The sequence below is a fragment of the Sorex fumeus genome, unplaced genomic scaffold, assembly GCF_029834395.1.
Source record: "Sorex fumeus unplaced genomic scaffold, SorFum_2.1 ptg000086l, whole genome shotgun sequence".
NCBI lineage: Eukaryota > Metazoa > Chordata > Mammalia > Eulipotyphla > Soricidae > Sorex > Sorex fumeus.
This window is the reverse complement of record NW_026606143.1, coordinates 36,805,365-36,823,681: the sequence shown is the minus strand read 5'-3', so window position 1 is coordinate 36,823,681 and position 18,317 is coordinate 36,805,365. Positions and strand designations below refer to the sequence as shown.

General features: G+C 41.4%; 1 protein-coding gene across 2 annotated transcripts; it reads right to left on the bottom strand.

Annotated features, from left to right (window-relative positions):
• Positions 1 to 864: 864 nt before the first annotated feature.
• On the bottom strand, positions 865 to 16,065 carry PIGA (phosphatidylinositol glycan anchor biosynthesis class A). Of its 2 annotated transcripts, XM_056131307.1 has the most exons (7): positions 16,029 to 16,065; positions 13,916 to 14,026; positions 13,140 to 13,291; positions 7,761 to 7,893; positions 6,683 to 6,815; positions 6,330 to 6,536; positions 865 to 3,132 (listed from the first exon to the last, which is right to left on the bottom strand). In XM_056131307.1, the coding sequence occupies exons 2-7, from the start codon at positions 13,966 to 13,968 to the stop codon at positions 2,872 to 2,874; spliced, it is 939 nt and encodes a 312-aa protein (XP_055987282.1). In that variant the 5' UTR covers positions 13,969 to 14,026; positions 16,029 to 16,065; the 3' UTR covers positions 865 to 2,871. The 2 variants fall into 2 exon arrangements, with proteins under 2 accessions (XP_055987282.1, XP_055987281.1); XM_056131306.1 differs by lacking the exon at positions 13,916 to 14,026 and having other exon boundaries at positions 13,140 to 13,915; positions 16,029 to 16,064.
• Between the last annotated feature and the right edge of the window lie 2,252 nt (positions 16,066 to 18,317).

Here is an 18,317-nt window from a genome sequence, read left to right as displayed (position 1 = left end):
AAGCAGTGTTGTTCTAAATTAAGTCAAAATTTCATTTCTCTTAAAATAGCTAGCAAGCTATAAAGCATAACTATGCAGTTCACATATACAGTGATTTAAAAAATGATTCCTTTGTCTCAAGTGCTAAGTCGAGTGCAGTGAAAAACAAGGGTGTGTTTAGGTGAGGAAACAGGCAAAACTGAACTCACTATTCCATGAGTGAAACAGGTACTGTATTTAGAATGGGAAAATGACAGAGTAATTCATCACCTGAAAAATACTTCCTGTTTTCCTAACAGACCAAGCAACACATCAAATTGCAACGCAAAAGTGTGTAAGAAACAACAGGATGGGAACAGTGTTGTACAACTAGCAAACGATACCAGTTTTTCCACTATCTGAAAGTAGAGTTGTGATGAAAGCAGAGTTCTTTCACAAGCCGAGTGGCAAAAAAGCAAATACCAGCATTCACATGTGAAAGATTATTAGTATTTCCAGATCCAAAAATACAGGCTACCAAATAGTATCAAATAGCTCCATCAAACCTAAAACAGCACTCACACATAGTAAGAGCAGGATAAATAACAGACAGAGCCTGTAGTTTCCAGGAAAGGAATTTGGCAAGGCCAATTTATTGCTTCAGAGGCACCTTGCCTTTGGAACGGCTGCTGCAAAACCAGTGCTGATCTATGCTTTCAGTTTTCACTTTGTCATAAAAGGGAAAATTCTCTTCTGATTTCTGATTTCTTCAGTGAGGAAGCCCAGGTAGTCCATGTATCTCTTGCAAAAGCAAAGGAGTGTAATGCACACTTTTGAAAGTGGGGGAAACCTGTAATCTATAAAACAAGACCAATACAGGCAATTGTCAAAATGTCATTTTGGTCTTTATTTTTGAACATTAGTGTGGTTTCATAAAATCGGTTTCACTTGTGCTACTTTTTAAACACTGAAAGAAATACAAGATGTTTTTTCAATAAATTCCTCATCACTGCAAGTTCACTTTCAGATACACATAAGTAGCAGGAAAACAATATGTTTTTCACATATTGACCAGTGCAACACTGACAGTTACAACTAGTATCCAGGAAGCCTGAAAATTGACTTTTACCAGAACAAGCAAATTTACTTTCATCTGTTTAAAGAAAAACAAGGAAAATAACTTGCAAATCACTCGGTTTACATGCAAGAGCAACAATCAATTCCATGACCAATTGGAATAAGACACAAAAAGTTAATGACAATTTTTTTAAAATGCTAATAAACGAAATGCAGTATATTTTTAAACTTGGTAAACAGAGCAGATAAAACTTTTTCATTTAATTAGGAATATTGGCACTGCTTATTTCATATTTATATGTCTGTTGCAATGGATTAAGAATCTCAAGGTTTAATGATCTGGGTTGGTCCATTTTCCTTCAACGAAAGATTCCCTAAGGTCCACATTTTTAAAAACTATACTCTTGCATATGCCTTTTGGTATTAAACAAGACACAAATATTTCCTATTATTTATCAGTGGCAACAAGTTCATAGGCATGTTAAAAAGCTTTGTAAATGTCATCAATAAAAGAAAACCCTGTACAAAACTACAATACTGCCAGAATCTATTTTGTGCACCCAACAGTGCCTCACTCGTTTGCTTTCAGTCCTTTACCACAAAAACATATTCTAAGGTGTTCAAAGAATGAATAATACACATCATGTACATAACTTGGGGTTTAAAAACCCATGGCTCTGGGTAACAGTAATTATGGTAACAACATCCATTCTCAAAGAAATTCCTAAAAATTTTTAAATCAATCTGCTACGAACAGAACATTCTGGAGTAAAGATTTTGCACACTGACAATACTTATCAGATATGAGCTAGGCCACAAGTGAAGGGAAGTGACTCCTATCATCAAAGGTAGAGGGTAGCAGCTGATTTGGAGATGGCACACCTCGGACATTCTGCTCGGATAACACGAAGGCATTTACAGAGGACTAAATTATGTCATAAAGGATGTGAAGGGTTTTTCTGTACTATTTTCAACAGTGTTTCGGTCCCGAGTATTGAAAAAGCAAACATCGTTTTCAAAAACGCAACCCAAGAGGATGGCTCTACTTACAAAAATGCATACAACAGAATCAGAGAATCAGTACTCCAAGTACCCTAGCCACTTTTTTTTCCTGGTATTAAAAGCATGAGCATTTTTGGCATGTTGGCTTTTTTACCATTTCACGCCAACTGTGAGTAGAAAGGGAGCCATTTGAGTGCTCCAGAGACAATGCACCCCTGGCCCTTTATAGCAGGAAGTACCTAGTGCCATGTTCTACATTTCAGTTGGTGCTTTTTAAAACATGCTGGTAGCTGAGAGACCACGTGACTCAGGAAACCTGCTGACCTTATGTAACAATTACTGAGGATATTCACTAAATGTGCAAGAAGCTGACTTCAATGTCTAATAAATGTGCATGAACGCGACTTAAAAATAGTTCTTATATTTGTATTTCTCTAAAGAAAATTTGTAAACATCTGGTGAATGTCTAATCAATGGTAGAACCTTTAAAACTGGCCAAAAGATGCCCAGAAAACATTTGGCCTTCAGCACCCAAAGCTCCCAAAATAAAATGTTAAAACATTTCTGCCAAAGGGATTTCAGTAATCTGAAAAATTTCATACCTGAGTGACTTTCCTAAATTTTTTTATAAGTGCAATGAGTCTCTACACTCAGGAGTTGCATAAGTTTGTGTCATCTTTCCTCAAAATAAAATATTGAATGGTATAGAGGTAGCATAACTTACTAAATTAACTTGAAGAACAAAACAAACTTCCAAAAAGCAAGGTTAATTTTCAACAGTCTTACTTAGTAATTGTTACAAATGCTTTAAAACCTTAGTCACCAGGCGTTCTTCTACCTGGTTTTAGAGATCTCATTCTCTTCCCTTTTTTTACTGCAAGGATTCTTAGTCCAGGCGGCCTTTGGCCCTGTGGCATCTATTGCAACATCGATGATGGAGTCTGGAGTCATCCATCTCAGGAAAATAAGGAAGAGAAAGTTGATTACAGCCAGCAAAGCAAAAATGCAACCTGTTACTGGGCCGCAGTGAGAGATGAGTCTTTCCAATCTTTTCTCTATCAGTAGCACGTCTTCCCCTGCCACGCGGTCGTACACCTAGAGGGAGAAAGGCTGAGAGTCAGGACTCTACGTTCCAAGAGGCTTGGGGGGAGAAGGGTCCCGGTGGAGTTTCGGTTTTGTTTTGCTTTGCAGTGCATCTTGTGATTGGTAAGGAAGGGGGAGAGATCAAGGAAATTTTAACACGAGTATGATAGTGGCAAACAAAATTAGGTTTCTTGCTGAGAAATGGCAGTGTGTGATGTGGTTTCTAAACTCCATTAGGGCTGAACTCTGACCATATTAACTACAACAAAGTTCTTTAAATAGACATATTTCAGAAACAAAATAGGCCACCCTTAACATTTTTCACTGCATCTGCATATCGACTGTATACATACATCATTGTGCATATATTTATATCAGACTTGTGAACCGTCTCCCTTTTTTGTTTTGTTTTGGGGGGAGGGGGGGGCGTGTGGGTCACACCCTGTGGTTTACTACAGCTTAAAAGTGACACCTGCTGGTGCTCAGGGGACCAGATGTGGTGCCACGGATCAAACTGTAGTTGGTCCTGTGCAAGGTCAACTTCTTATCTCCCGTGCCATCAACTGGCCCACCATCTCCTTTTGAACTCAACAGTTATATTTATAGTGCGAGATCTATAGGCCAATAATCTTTGAAAGATTTCATCCAGCAATTCTACACTCAACACAACTAGAATGCAATTTAATCAGCACTTCCTGAAACTGACAAAATGTCAACAATATTTCCAGCAGGAACTCTAATTTAATTTCTTGATCGATTTTCTAAGTAGCATAGTTGAACTAAAGGGGAGTTGAAAATGATCAAAATATCCTATCATATACAATGAGAATTAGAGCAACTACAAAATGATAGTTTGTCTACATTTATTTCTAGGTCAATCAATTCATGAGCTGAAGTGAAAAAAATCACAATTTATAACTACTAAAAGAATGACAGGTATGACTACCTATTACAGACAAGAATTAATAATTTTATGAATGGATGCTATAAACTATCAGAGTTATAAAAATAGAAGAAAAAAATGCCCAAGTTCTACTATTACTTTAAGCATAACTAAAAGAAAATTTTTCATTAAAAAGGAATCGTAATGAGCTTCTTAGACATACTTTGACTAACTACTACCATTATTCTTTGCAAAATTCAGTTATTTCTCCCTTGACTAACACAACTTATGGAGCTCTGATTCTCAATTATGGAGCAAAACAGATTGGGTATAACTGAAGAAAAAAAATAACTATCCAAGTACTCATCCCTGTCAACCACTCCCAAATACACCTCTAAAAGGGTGCCATTGGTGGGGTTGGAGAGATAGTACACTGGGTAGGGCATTTGCCTTGCACGCAGCTGACCCATGTTCGATCCCTAGCATCCCATATGGTCCCCTGAGCATCACCAAGAGCAGTTCCTTAGTGCAGAGCCAGGAGTAACCCCTTGAGCATCGATGGGCATGACCCCCAAAGAAGAAATAAATAAATAAATAAAAGAGGGCCATCAGGAATAGAACCTAGGGGGTGACCGTATGGATAGCAGGCTAGAAAGATGGAATGACTAGATTCTGAAAACGGCCACGCATCCTAGTGATATGCATCCCAGGAGATAATCAGCGTTAGACTCCAACCGCAGAAGGAAAAGGAAAAGGAATTAGTTCATATGGTGGAGGCACTGCACATCTTTGACCAGATGGGAGTATCTTAGATGATTCAGTCACAACTCCAATGTCTGACACATTTAGAAAATGTAGAAAATGTACCGTATATGATATTTTAGAAGAGTTTGTCACTCTTACATCCAAATAAGTATCATTTGAAGCATGCTCTTATGTCCAAATAAGGATCATTTAATACATAGGAATTTACAATTCAAACCAAGGAAGAAAGCCTCATAGTAAAGAGTTATTCTATTTACTAGCTCCATGTCCCTCTCGGTCTAGGGCTAGGAAGGAACACAATAGTAATACAAAAGCACTAGTTTAAACCAATATTCTTCAACCTTCTTACACCTGAGGACAGGCAACTTCCTGCATGCTGGTCTGAGGACTGGCAGGTAGAACCATGGTAGGTAGAACCACAGAGGTAGGCCGGTGGTTTTCCATTTTTCTACATGGGTGGTTGAAGACCACTGGTCAAAATGAATATATTTCCATGCTTCCAAATGACTGCTTTTCTGGTTTACAATCTCTGTAGCCTAAGAAGCACGATTTCCATCCAGTTTGCAGTACAGTGCTAAGTGTCCAGAAGCAGACAAAACAATGAGAGGAACTTACCAAATGACAAAACCGAGTGGATTCTACATAAAAAAAAAATCAAGTGGATAAATAAAGCCCCTAATTCAAATTATGAAGCACTTCCCTGTCCTCGCTCACCTAAGGGAATTTCTGTACCTGTCCTTCCAAAAATTTGCTATTCTTTGTGTGTGTGTGTATTTGTGTGTGTTTGTGTGTGTAAGATCCTCCCACATTTGTTATGTGTTTTTTTTTAAATTTATATTATTTTTTAAAGTTGTTTGGTATGTGCACTTTGAATTCTAACTTCTTAGGCTCTCAACCAACCAAAAGATACAAACCTCCATTTCCTATAGAAAATCACAATACAAGTGACCCAAGAGTTTTAGGAAGCAGCATAAAATAAATATGCACTGTAGCACTGTCCTCCCATTGTTTATCGATTTGCTCAAGCGGGCACCAGTAACATCTCTATTGTGAGACTTGTTACTGTTTTTGGCATATCAAATATGTCACAGATAGCTTGCCAGGATCTGCCATGCGGGTGGATACTCTCGGCAGCTTGCCAGGCTCTCCAAGAGGGGCGGAGGAATCGAAAATAAATATGAATATTTACAAATTAAAAAGCTGCCACAACCAAGCTACAAAACCACGTAAGACACCTTTTGGCTTCATAATTATAAATAGCCTCCAGAAAATAAATATCCAGAGTAAATTTTAGTAAGTTTGACCGGGAGTACCATTACTTCTAGCAAATTTTGCAACTTTATGCCCAATTTACTGAAGGGTCTAGTCTGAATAGCTGCTAGTTGTAGGTCAAATGCAATGATTTTGACTGGAATCATTTTAGCACCATGTACCAACAGCAGTATCTAATTTAGTTTGTAAGAGGTTAAATCAACATAATAGGACAGAAGTGGTCAACCTTTCTAGCATTATACATGAAACAACAAAGAATTTGATGCACATTTCTTAGTATAAGACATACTTTTTCAGTTCTCTCTGCCACGTTCCTCCAAGTATAGAAAGTCTTCACTATGTCATGGATATATTGTGGATCCGGCAACGTTCCTGACCTTTGCTGGGAAATAGCTTTTTCCAATCCTTCACATAAAGATTTTACAGAAGGCTCACATAAAATAATAAGATTTTCTGGAAGTACCTCAGGAATTCCACCGACCCTCGTACTTACAACCTTAAAAAGAAAGAATACATGATCCATGAGAAATGATAATACGGGGGCAAAAGGCAAAGCAGATTTAAAAATACAGACTGTATCAGGTTATTTTTCAAAGCTCACATATAGAACCCCCAACCATATAAGACTTCAAAGCGTTTTACCTGTAAACCACAACTGGCGGCTTCCACAATCGCCATGCAGAATGCTTCAGTAAGTGAAGTATTAAGGAAAATATGTCCTTGAACTAAGACATTCCTAACATCCTTGTGTTCTAAAGCTCCCAAGAGACGCACTCTGGTGTTTGAGAGAAGAAAGGAATAAGGATCAAGCTAAAGGAAACGACAATGGATAAGAGAAGCATATTCTTTAGGTTATACTTAAATTCTTGTTGCTGCTCGTGTTCTCCTCTGGAAAGAGTAATATTACCAAACTCTGACCCAAAGGAGAGTGCCTTGGCAAGCTGTTAGGTTCAAACAGAAACATGAACATTGCTAACTTCTATCAAAGAGCACATTCCCTCTTCTCCAAGCTTTGTCTGCATGTCATGAAAACATGAATAGAGTTTAACGAAGAAATGCTAAAGTCACGTCTCAACAGGAAATGGCCCCTTTAAACTGACACTTCCCGTGTTTGCAACACACAAGATCACACACCAGAGAAAGATTTATATCTGTATGTGCATGGCAATTTTCACAGACTTTCAAACTTTCTTGGGGGGGGGTGTAGCGGGGGGATTCTCAGGGGTCCCAGGGGCCACTCCTGGTGACTTGTAGGCTTTATCCAACTGGACAGTGGTTTCAGTGCTAGGGCGTGAGGACATGATGCTTCTTAGGTCCTGTGTTGTCGGACAGTACCAGGTCCACCAGGCCTGTGCTTAGGGGTCTCGTGGCTACATCAGCAATGCAAAACGAGGGCAGGGTCACAACCAGCAGTCCGAGGGGTCCCCAGAGTCATAACATGTAGTGCTACTCCACTGTAAGTCCTGCTTTTTAAATCACAGTACGGTATAGCTAAAAAAAAACTTGCATATATTTCCAACCAAAGTAGATTTGGGGGCGGGGAATCTCCAGTGTACCTCAACCACTGCTTCCACAAGTCACTTAACACTGGGATAATGGGGGGGGGGGTGGAATTAAGTACATGGAGGAGAGGCATCCCACTTAACATAGGCAGGAAACCAAAACCTATTATAGATAATTGGCATTTTCTCACTGAAGACAATATGCAATCCATCAGTACCTGTCATGGAGCTGGTATCTTTCCCGTACTTCTTCCAAAATGATTCTCTTTGGTCCCTCTCCTCCAATTATAAAATTTAAATCTCGGTATTTCTGACAGAGTTCAGGTATTATTCCACCAAGCAAATCAGTCCCTGAAAATGTTAAGAGACATTAATATTTGAAGTTCCTAAGTACTAAGCATCCACTCACGTTAAAAACATTAGCTAGGCCTTAAGAAATGCTTAACGCTTTCTTGGGAGGGTGGAATCACTCACCAACTGTCAGTAATACCTCAAGAGCTGCAATTCCTGGAGACCAGCATCCACACTTCTAGCCCCAGGACTGCGCTGTTTCTTTCCAGAATATGAACTCTGCTAGTCCCTTGTGTTCACATACTACCTGCTTCTAGAAAGCTACTGGAGGCATTTAATGTTTTAATGAAAGGTTTCTAAAAGCAGGACAGCATACTGGACAACAGATCAAGGTCTTGCCCAAGACTTTTTATGAGCAACTTGCTCTGATATAGAAAATGAAGGGACCTATGTACCCAAAGTCCAAGGTCTCTTTCAGTCACGACCTTTGACTAATCTGATTCTACTTCCTGTCACAGGAAGGAGCTAAGCAATCAAGTCAGTACTACCTGAACTTTGAGAGTGTAAAATGCACGGAGAGGTTTTCAGTGAATATGCATACTAGCAAAATTTAAAATTCCGGGGCCAGAGAGATAATACAACGGGTAGGGCATTGGCCTTGCACACAGCAGACTCGGGTTCGATTCCCAGCATCCCATATGGTCCCCCGAGCTCACCTGGAGTAATTCCTGAGCACAGAGACAGGAGTAACCCCTGAGCATTGCTGGGTGTAACCCAAAAACCTACCAAAAAAAAACCTTCAAAGCCCCCACAGTCCACTCTCCTGAGTAAAGGATAGTAGCCGGACTTTAACTCCCAGATCACTAGAGGCCACAGAACTAAGAGCTACATCTTGGGTATATACTTTTTAATGAAAATCTTTTAACAGAAAATATGACCTGAGGTAATTCAAAAGGAGTAAATCACACCGTACTAGTCCGAAAAAGTTACTGGCTATCCAAAGTGTTGACACTATTTGGGAATTTGGTGCATTAATAATTAAAAAAATTATACACATCCCAAAGTAAATACAAAATAATCCGCCTAGAGCCAAGTTTATCAGTTTGAAAAATGTGTATGCACATACACAAGGACTGCACTTCTTATATTAATCTTCCAAATGCAGACAGATCAAGTTAAAAAGATGATGAAAGAAATAAGAGGGTTATTTCATTTGATAATTTAAAGCAGGATTTAAGCAAATTCCGCTAGTATTTTCAAAAGATGATTGCATTAGTAAACAAATTGACGTGCAGCTTTTCTAAATTATAATGGTTTTTCATTAAGATCTTTGCTACCTTTATTTCTAAGTCTATTAACAAGCCACTAATAGAATTTCTATGTAAACTAGAAGGTAGTTTGATGACTTTTAGTATTGTTTTCTGTAATTCCTTTATTTACCCTTTCTTTCCTCTCTCTCTCTCTCTTCTAATACAAAGTTTAAGAACCCATTCTACACATAAAAATATACAAAGAGCCATAATTCTGGTAATAGTTTAACAGTTACTGAGTGCTTATTGAGTCAATGGATTTTAAGAACACTATCACTTAACCCTGACAACAACCTTATAAGAAATGGAACTGATAATATTAACAATCTATAATATAATATTATTCTAATAAAAGACTTTTCCCCTACTATACATATCATTACTCCAGTGCCTCTAAGAAGAGAAAAACATAAAGGAACATACGAAAAGCTACATACCCACAAAATGGACAGGACAATTTCTGATTCAAAGTGTTTAGTCTTGGGACTGGAGCAATAGCTCAGCGGGTAAGGCATTTACCTTGCACGCGGCCAACCTGGGTTCGATTCCTGGCATCCCATATGGTCCCCTGAGCACCGCCAGGGATAATTCCTGAGTGCAGAGCCAGGAGTAACCCCTGTGCATCGCCAGGTGTGACCCAAAAAGCCAAAAAGAAAAAAAAACCACCAAAGTGTTTAGTCTCTATTTTAAAGCCTCTTTTTAAGCTCTACCTAGGTAATGGTGGCTGGACAAGAGAACTGAACTCAGTTGGAGCTGAACTCACTTTCATCTGTTACTTACTGTGTAACCTAGACAAAGTACTTACCCTCTGTTTGTTAGCTATATACAGGTAACATCTACTCCATAGTTGCTCAGAGGGTCAAAGTGGGGTACAGTACCACGCATAGGATTTATCAACTACAGAATAGAATGTAAGTTGTCATTACCACAATAGGAGGAAGTGGAGCATGCCTGTCCCCACGCAGGACGGGGTATGGTAAACTACAAAGAGTAAGACAGGCTGAAGAAGTCAGCCAGCAAGCCAGGCAATTAAGAATGTTGATTTCACCTCTCTCTTACATGGAACATATATGGGACATATTGTTCCACTGGGCCTTTGATACCTGTCCACCTGCAATTTCCTATGGACATTTGTGACTATCTAATGGACCACTGAAACAACTATTCACTTGACCTAATTTCTTTTCAGAATGTTATGATTTGCACAGGGCTTGGCTGATGGCCTATGGAGAACATGGGATAAATATTTACAATTTTTTTTTAAAAATTCTAGGGGCTGGAGTGATAGCACAGCTGGTAGGGCATTTGTGTTGCACGTGGCCGACCTGGGTTCAATTCCCAGCATCCCATATGGTCCCCTGAGCACCACCAGGAGTAATTCCTGAGTGCATGAGCCAGGTATGACCCAAAAAGCAAAAAAAGAAAATTAAAATTCTGGCCACACCTGGTGGTGCTCAGGGAACCACATGAGTTACTGGGAGTGAACCCAGGTTGGCTGTGTACAAGGCATGCACCCTCCCATTGCACTATCTCTCCAGCCCCAAATATTTATTAAATGATTGACTTGAGAACAGAAAAAGTAGTCATTTCACTCTGGTTACCTTGGTTAGTCAAAATAGGTTCAGATTCAATCTTGGTACAAGAAGTTGATTTTTTTTAATTGAATCACCAAGAGATACAGTCATCAAGTTGTTCATGATTGGATTATTTTTAGTCTCTTTGGAATCTTCCCATACATCTAAACTGCTTTGCTGTGCTCTCTCATAAAGATTTATTATTTGATTAAGCAAATTGGGCACATCTTTTAAGTTCTGACCAAAATTGCCAGGCTCCCAAGAGGGAATCAGAATACAGAATGTTGATCCTTTCTCTAGATTAAGGAGTGAAAGCAGATCACTACCTTCAGCCAGGAAATGCAGTTAGTTTTGTACCTCCCAGACTGCAAGTAGGCAGTTTTCTCAGCAATTTCCACTTCAGTGGTCTGCTCCATCAACCGAGGCTCTCCATTCCACACATACGCCTGACTATTTTTTTAAATTTATTTTTGCTTTTTGGGTCAACCTGGCATTGCACAGGGGTTACTCCTGGCTCGTGCACTCAGGAATTACTCCTGGCGGTGCTCGGGGGACCGTATGGGATGCTGGGAATCGGAGCCGAGTCAGCTGCGTGCTACGCAAACACCGTACCCGCTGTGCTATCACTCGAGCCCCATGCCTACTGACTATAAGGTCTTGCCTCTAAACACTGGCACACGCCTGATCCCTCCACTGAGGGGTGTTTACCACCATTTTCAACTCTGTCCACAAATCTGCTTGACGTCAGTTATGCTTGCAACTCTATTAGAAAATTGAATTAAAGAGCACATCAGATGATAAAATGTTTCTCTAAAACTTAATCTATATGGTTGGAAAATTTCAATAAGGGAAAGTCAGAAAAGCAGCTCCTGCCAGATTGGGGGATGTTCTAAACCACCAAATGGAATTAAAAAGCAAAATTTCAGAAGCATGATATGCTTTTAGGTTATCAACTCCCCGACCCCACCCCATAACTTCAAAGAAACACAAATTGTAAATAGTGGACTACAGTTCTTTTTTTAAAAAGTGATGCAATGCCAATCAATGAGCCAGAGATCCAGGCCCGCAGGGCCGCCTCAAACTACTGGCAATAGAGCACAAATGACCAACAGCCTGTGTCAACATCAAATAACTAAGGGGAGGTACAAATTTTCTTTTTCTTCTTCTTCTTCTTTTTTTTTTTTTTTTGGTTTTTGGGTCATACCCGGCGATGCACAGAGCTTATTCCTGGCTCTGCACCCAGGAATTACTCCTGGCAGTACTCAGGGGACCAGATGGGATGCTGGGAATCAAGCCCGGGTCGGCTGCGTGCAAGGCAAATGCCCTACCTGCTGTGCTATAGTTCCAGCCCCACAAATTATCTTTTTAAAGACTCCCTACATTTAGTAATATTCTTTATTACTGAAAAGGTTTTCAAATATCCAGATGACTGTGTCATAATTTTAGCAAAGTAGACTGCACAAATTCTACCTCAGTGTCCAGGAAGTGCTTCTGAGGCATTAAAAAGCTCTCTGGGAACAGTAGACACTGGATATATACTAGACTAGGATGTGAGATCCCTGGACCTTCATAAAATTCCCACGGTAAGTCAGCTCAAACATTTCAAACAACTGGGAGAGTTGTTTGTCCTGGACACACAATGAGGGACAGAACCAGATCAGAGAGTGAGCCGTCCACTCTGTTTCATCACTTACCTGTCAATAAGTTACATATCTTATCTATGACTCAATCAGCAAGCTAGGAAACAGTTAGCATGTGGACAGGTCCAGTGATTCTAAATCTACGCTGTAGGAGTGAAAAACTTAAAATGCCCATCATTAAAATGCCCTGGGTAGTGCAGTTACAGGGGATTTTAGTGTGTTTTCCTTAGCTTTAAAAACATGTGCAATGGAAAGACATTACTTCTAGAATCTGAAGGAAAGGACTATATGATGGGCTGTACCTTGCACTTCTCACCACAAGTACAAGGCTGTTTCAGCTTTTAAAAATATCTCATCTACTAAAGAGCATCAGGCTTTTTTTGTTTGTTTTGCTTTTTGGGTCACACCTGGCGATGCACAGGGGTTACTCCTGGCTCATGCACTCAGGAATTACTCCTGGCGGTGCTCAGGGGACCATTTAGGATGTTGGGGATTGAACCCGGGTCAGCTGCATGCAAGGCAAAAACCCTACCCACTGTACTATCACTCCAGCCCCACATCAGGCTGTTTTTAGGTAACTACGAACACAACAAAGGTTAGGGAGAAGGGCAGCATTTACCACCATTCCAGCCATTTCTTTTTGCACTTATAAAACAATATTAGTCCTGTCTTCACTATATTTTACACACAAAACCATAAAACAAAAAGAAAACTCAAGCAATCATCACATACAAATATTCATAAGTCTGTGCAGTGTAATTGTAGCTCTATCATTTCATTACCTTTTCTGTAAACAAGTCTGCTGACAACAACAATAGTTACATTATGATGCCTTTTAAGTGGATCTGGAGTGAAGTCAGTAGGATCTACAGCATTAGGAATGACGGACACTATTTCAGGATTCAGAGTTGCTCTGAGCACAGTGTTTTCCTTACTCGTGTAAGAGACACAAATGATGTGGTTTGTGTCACAAAGAGACACAGTTAGAAGCTTGTTTGTAAGCACCGAGCTGACGTCAGCAAATCCAAAAAGGGAATGGTCTGTGAAAACTGTCTGGAGCCCCATTGTCTTGGCGTGGAAGAGGGCGTCGTGGGCCATGGCAGAGAAAGAACTATGTGAATGGATTATTGTGATTCTCTCCCGAACAAATATGTACCTGAGCAGTGGCAGACTGTGAAAGAGGGTTGTGGCTGTCGATTGGTTGTACATGACTTTCAGAGGCAAGTAATAGACTTTGAGGCCATTAGTGAGGTAACGAACACCTTTTCGATTTCCATAAGCATGGGTGACAATTATGACCTTGTGGCCTCTTTCTATCAGGCATTGAGACAGCTGGTAAATGTGACTTTCCACGCCTCCCATATTGGGATAGAAAAAGTCGGACACCATGCATATGTTATGGCTACGGTTACAGGTTCTACTTGCGGAAACACTTTCGAGGCTAACACAGGAGAGTGAGTCTGAGGGAGGCTGGTCGTGCCCACTGCCTTCTACACAGGCCATGCTGAGATGGTTCAGGCATTAGTCCTTAAAGCAACCCAGTTATGGTGTCTATTACCTGCAAGAGAGAGGAAAAGAGCATCTCAGCTCAAGGACAAAAATCCATTCCATATTTCAAATCCAGACATAAACAGTTTTAATAGGAGATATGAATTTGTTGGTTTTCCACCTAGGAAGCAAACAAAACATAGAATATACTGACTTGACAATACTGGCGTCGCGCTGCTATAACAAAACCAGATTCTGCAGAGTCTTATCTTAATTTCATTGTTAAAACAGTACTACACCTAAGTTTTAAAAACGTTCGGGACACCAGATTGCAGGAATTTACTAACAAGCTAATTTATTCTATCAAACACATGGCTCTTCACAGGAAAATCGTCCTGACCACGCTCTAGAGCCTAATCACTGATTTGATTAGTCTCATAATTCTGCTAGTCTGACACATAGCTTGAGAATGACTCAGTATGCTGTGGACAGTTCCAGCAACTGCATTATTTTTTTAAAAAAGGTGATATTTAAACTGCTCCCCCCGTTTTTTCACCTTTTCTATTATATCTAAAGTAGAAGATGAGTAGCATATGTGGATATTATCTACATCTAAAGCAAGAAACCTTGGCCCTAGGGATCCCTGCGATCTAGTCCCATATCAGGGTGAAGTGCCCATCCAATATTCAGCAGTAGGGCAGACTTATCAAGCCAAAGCGAGTCTCACTTGGAAAGCTAGAGAAAAATCTTCTCTAGCTTCACATATGGGAATCCCTGGCTTCCAGGGACGCAAACATACAACAGAAAATCGCCTGAAGTTCTAGGTTCCTGATTCCAACTTCTCACTAAGAAAAGGGAAGTGAACTGCTTAGGCAAAACATTAACCATTTAGTCTCGCCAACAAACTCGTCTCTGTTTTCCATCTAGTCTCAGATAGTTAGTGTTCGCTGATCTGAATTTATTATGACTCGATATTATCAAATATTGAGACGCTCAAGACGACGCTTTTAGAGGCGGTTTCCCCAACACTTTCTAACTATGGTCTGTCATGGAAACCCAAATCAGCTTTTAAAAGAGGAGTGGTAACAAAACGGTGAGCCACAGGAAGTCCAAGTTTTGTCAATGAGCGGTAAAGTTCCGGAAAAAAAATCTGCCTGTTTTCATCAGGAAATCTTGTCATCATCTCAGTGGCATGAACACTCCCCGACTCTTTTTTCTTTTCTTTTATTCTGATCAATTATTTATTCAGACCAGAAATAAAACGCCAATTAGATTCTGGTGCCCCAGGCCTATGTTGATTTGGTCTCATTATTTTGTCTCTCCATTCCATATAAGATACAAGCTTGGAATTAATCAGGGACTAGAGAGGATGCTTACAGCCTCGCCCCTGAAGAAAAATTTTAATGTCTCCTCCTTTTGGTGGGGCACAATTGAACCACATCTGATGATGCTCAGGGCTTACGCCCGTTTCTGTGCTCTGAGTTGACTTCTGGAAGTTTCAGAGGACTATGTACACTCCCCGACTCTTGAAATTTAAAAGCCGGAGAAGCCGGGAAGTCTCGCCAACAACAGCTCTCTCCCTTTCCACCTGAGACGCCGGACGAGTTGTGCAATTGGCCCGAAGTCCCCACCCATCCACTTAAGTGGCAAATGTGAAATGGCCTTAACATTCTCGGTCGTTGAGACTGAGCGCCTGGGCGGCCAACCGTGGCCAAGGCGCTCGAGGAACCTCGGGGGAAACCCGGGGGGTGTCGAGGAGAGAGGGATGATGATGATCCCCAACCCTCGGCTCCCCGTCTCGGCTCGCGGCGAGGTCGCGGGGATGCTCCCGGGCCAAGGAAACAAGCGCCCCATTCAATCGGCGATCCCTCGGCCAGCGCCAGTCGGGGTCTCACCGCACCCGAAGGACGGGAAGGCGCCGGAGGGAGCAGAGCGACGCCTCGGCGACGAGGGGTCCCGGAGCATTTCAACCGCCGGCGTCCGCTCCCCATGAGCCGGCTCCGGCGCGGCCGCCCGAGTGGAACCGGTCCCGTTCCACTCCGGAATCCCTCGACCGTGACTTCTGAGTCTCAGGTCGGGGTGACTTCGTCCCCAGCACCGCTGCCCAGGTTCCCCGGAGATCAGCCCGATCCCATGCAGAAATGGTCAAGAGGAGCAGAACAGCGGACAGAGAAGGCACTTACCGGCGAGACCCATGGCCGCCAGTGTCCGGACCTCCCGCGGCAGCACCCGGAGCCCCACCCCACCATCACGAAACACCAATCCGCAGCGTCCGCGCCCGAAGGCCGCGCCCCCGAGGCAGCCAATCACAGAGAGGCCTGTGGTCACGTGCAGAAGCGACACTCGGGCCCCATCCCTTAACGCGGAGGGGAACGTCACCGTGCGTGTGCACGTGTCTCCATGGCGATGTTCCGGAAGGCTTGTTTTCTCCCTGTTGGGAGCAAGTCAAGCCCCAGTTTAATGTTTTAGATCGTTAACGTCGCCTACTTCTAAAAATAACCCCTGCTCTCTGGTACCAAGTAGCTCAGCGCGCCGCCTCCTCGTAGTAAAGCCGGAACTCCCAGCGTGCGTCGCGGCGGCCCTTTAGGATTCTGGGAGTTGTAGTCTGGTGGCCTTTAAAGGCGAGTCCTAACTTCAAACTCCCAGGATGCACTGCACTTCTAAAGCGAAGACCGGCGACAGCTTGCGGGGTGTGGGGTGGAGGGAGGGGGGAAGGGGAGGTCCAGCGTTGGTTGCCTAGTTACAGCGTCTCTCTGGGGACGCGCGTTCTCTCTAGGTTCTGATTGGAGAATCGTTCTTGGATGGAAAGCTACAGAAAGCTGGGATCAGCGTAGCGTTTTGTGATTTTCCGTGCCACACAGGAAAATCGTGTTGGTTTTTGTTACTCTGGTAGGGATGCTTGATCTAGCAAAAAAAAATTCTGATTAAAAGTAAAATATTGTTAGATTTAATTAGTTTAATTTGGCGATGGGGGTGGGGGTCATTGCGGGCCGTGAGCAGGACTTAACTCCTAGCCCTGGGGAATCACTCCCGCTGCGCTCTGGGGAACATATGGAATGCTGGTGATCGAAACCCCATCAGCCGGGTGCAAGGCGAGCGTACTACGCTTCGGGCCCTCAGATATTTTTTTTTAAATAGCGAGTCCCAACTATTGGGTACTTTTTAAAAATTTTACTTGAAATTTAAACGTAATTGCTTATCTTGTATTTGACAACCTGACATCTTTTATCTGACAACCCTACACGGGGATGGGAAAAATCTAAAGTCTGAAATCAAATATCAGCTCCCTATGGAGCTGGTTCAACTGGCTTTGATGGTGCTTAGCCAAAGATTAATGAGTCAGTTAGAGTGATTTAAGTAACGCACCTCTCAAGATAGATATTTGGAGTTCCCCAGCCCTGCCATGCGATCACTGTTCAGAACAAATGCCTTTTTGAATAACAACATAACTGCCACTAACAGCACCCCTTTTAAGCCTCTAGAAAATCCGGAATATTTCAATTTCCTTTTGTTGCCCTCCCTTTGCAAGCCTCCAGGGAGAATTAAATTCTCCCTCCGTATGATAGTGTAGCGTTTAGTAGTGATACTCGAGGCTCCTTTACCTGGCTGCCACTCTTGTTTCTCCTTCCATCTTCCTTCCTTCCTTCCTTCTTTCCTTCCTTCCTTCCTTCCTTCTTTCCTTCCTTCCTTCCCTCCTTCCTTCCCTCCTTCCTTCTTTTCATCCTTCCATCTTCCTTTCTTTCTCTTCCTTCCTTTCCTTCCTCTCTTCCTTCTTCCATCCCTTCTTCCCTCCTTCCTTCTCTTTCTTCCTTTCTTTCTCTTCCTTTCTTTCTCTTTCTTCCTTCCTTCCTTTCTCTCTCTTTTTTCCTCTCTTTCTCTCTTTCTACTTCGTGTCTCATGTTCTCAAATAAACTTCTTTCTGAAATCTGGGAATTGTACTTGTTTCTTAAATACACATCTGTCCTCTCTGCCAGATAGTAAGTTGGGCCAGGGTCTACTCCTGGTAATACGACTCCTGGTAATAGACATGTTTGAATGTTTTAGTTATATTAATAAATTATACTATCCAATGCCAGCAAGTCCTTAACACATAATATATATCCAATAAAATGTATTAAATACATTTTTGGAGTATACCTTATGAAAATTGCTATTTAATGATACAAAGAGCAATTTGGTTGTAGGATTTGAGGTATATTAATGAGTTAATATTAATGAGTAAGGCTCGAATAAGATTACAGCTCTGCCCTATATTGAAGCCCCAGGGACTAAAGATTATGATTACTCAAGGATATTTATTAAAGCTTAATTATTTGCATTTAGTTTCAAAAATAATGATAACACTACCAGATGATGCCTTGGGATCTTTTTCATTTTGCAACAGACCAAGTCCATAATTAGAAATCCTGGATTATTCCTGATTTATTGAGCACCTAGTTTATCATAGTTCTAATCACAAAAAAAAATTTGAA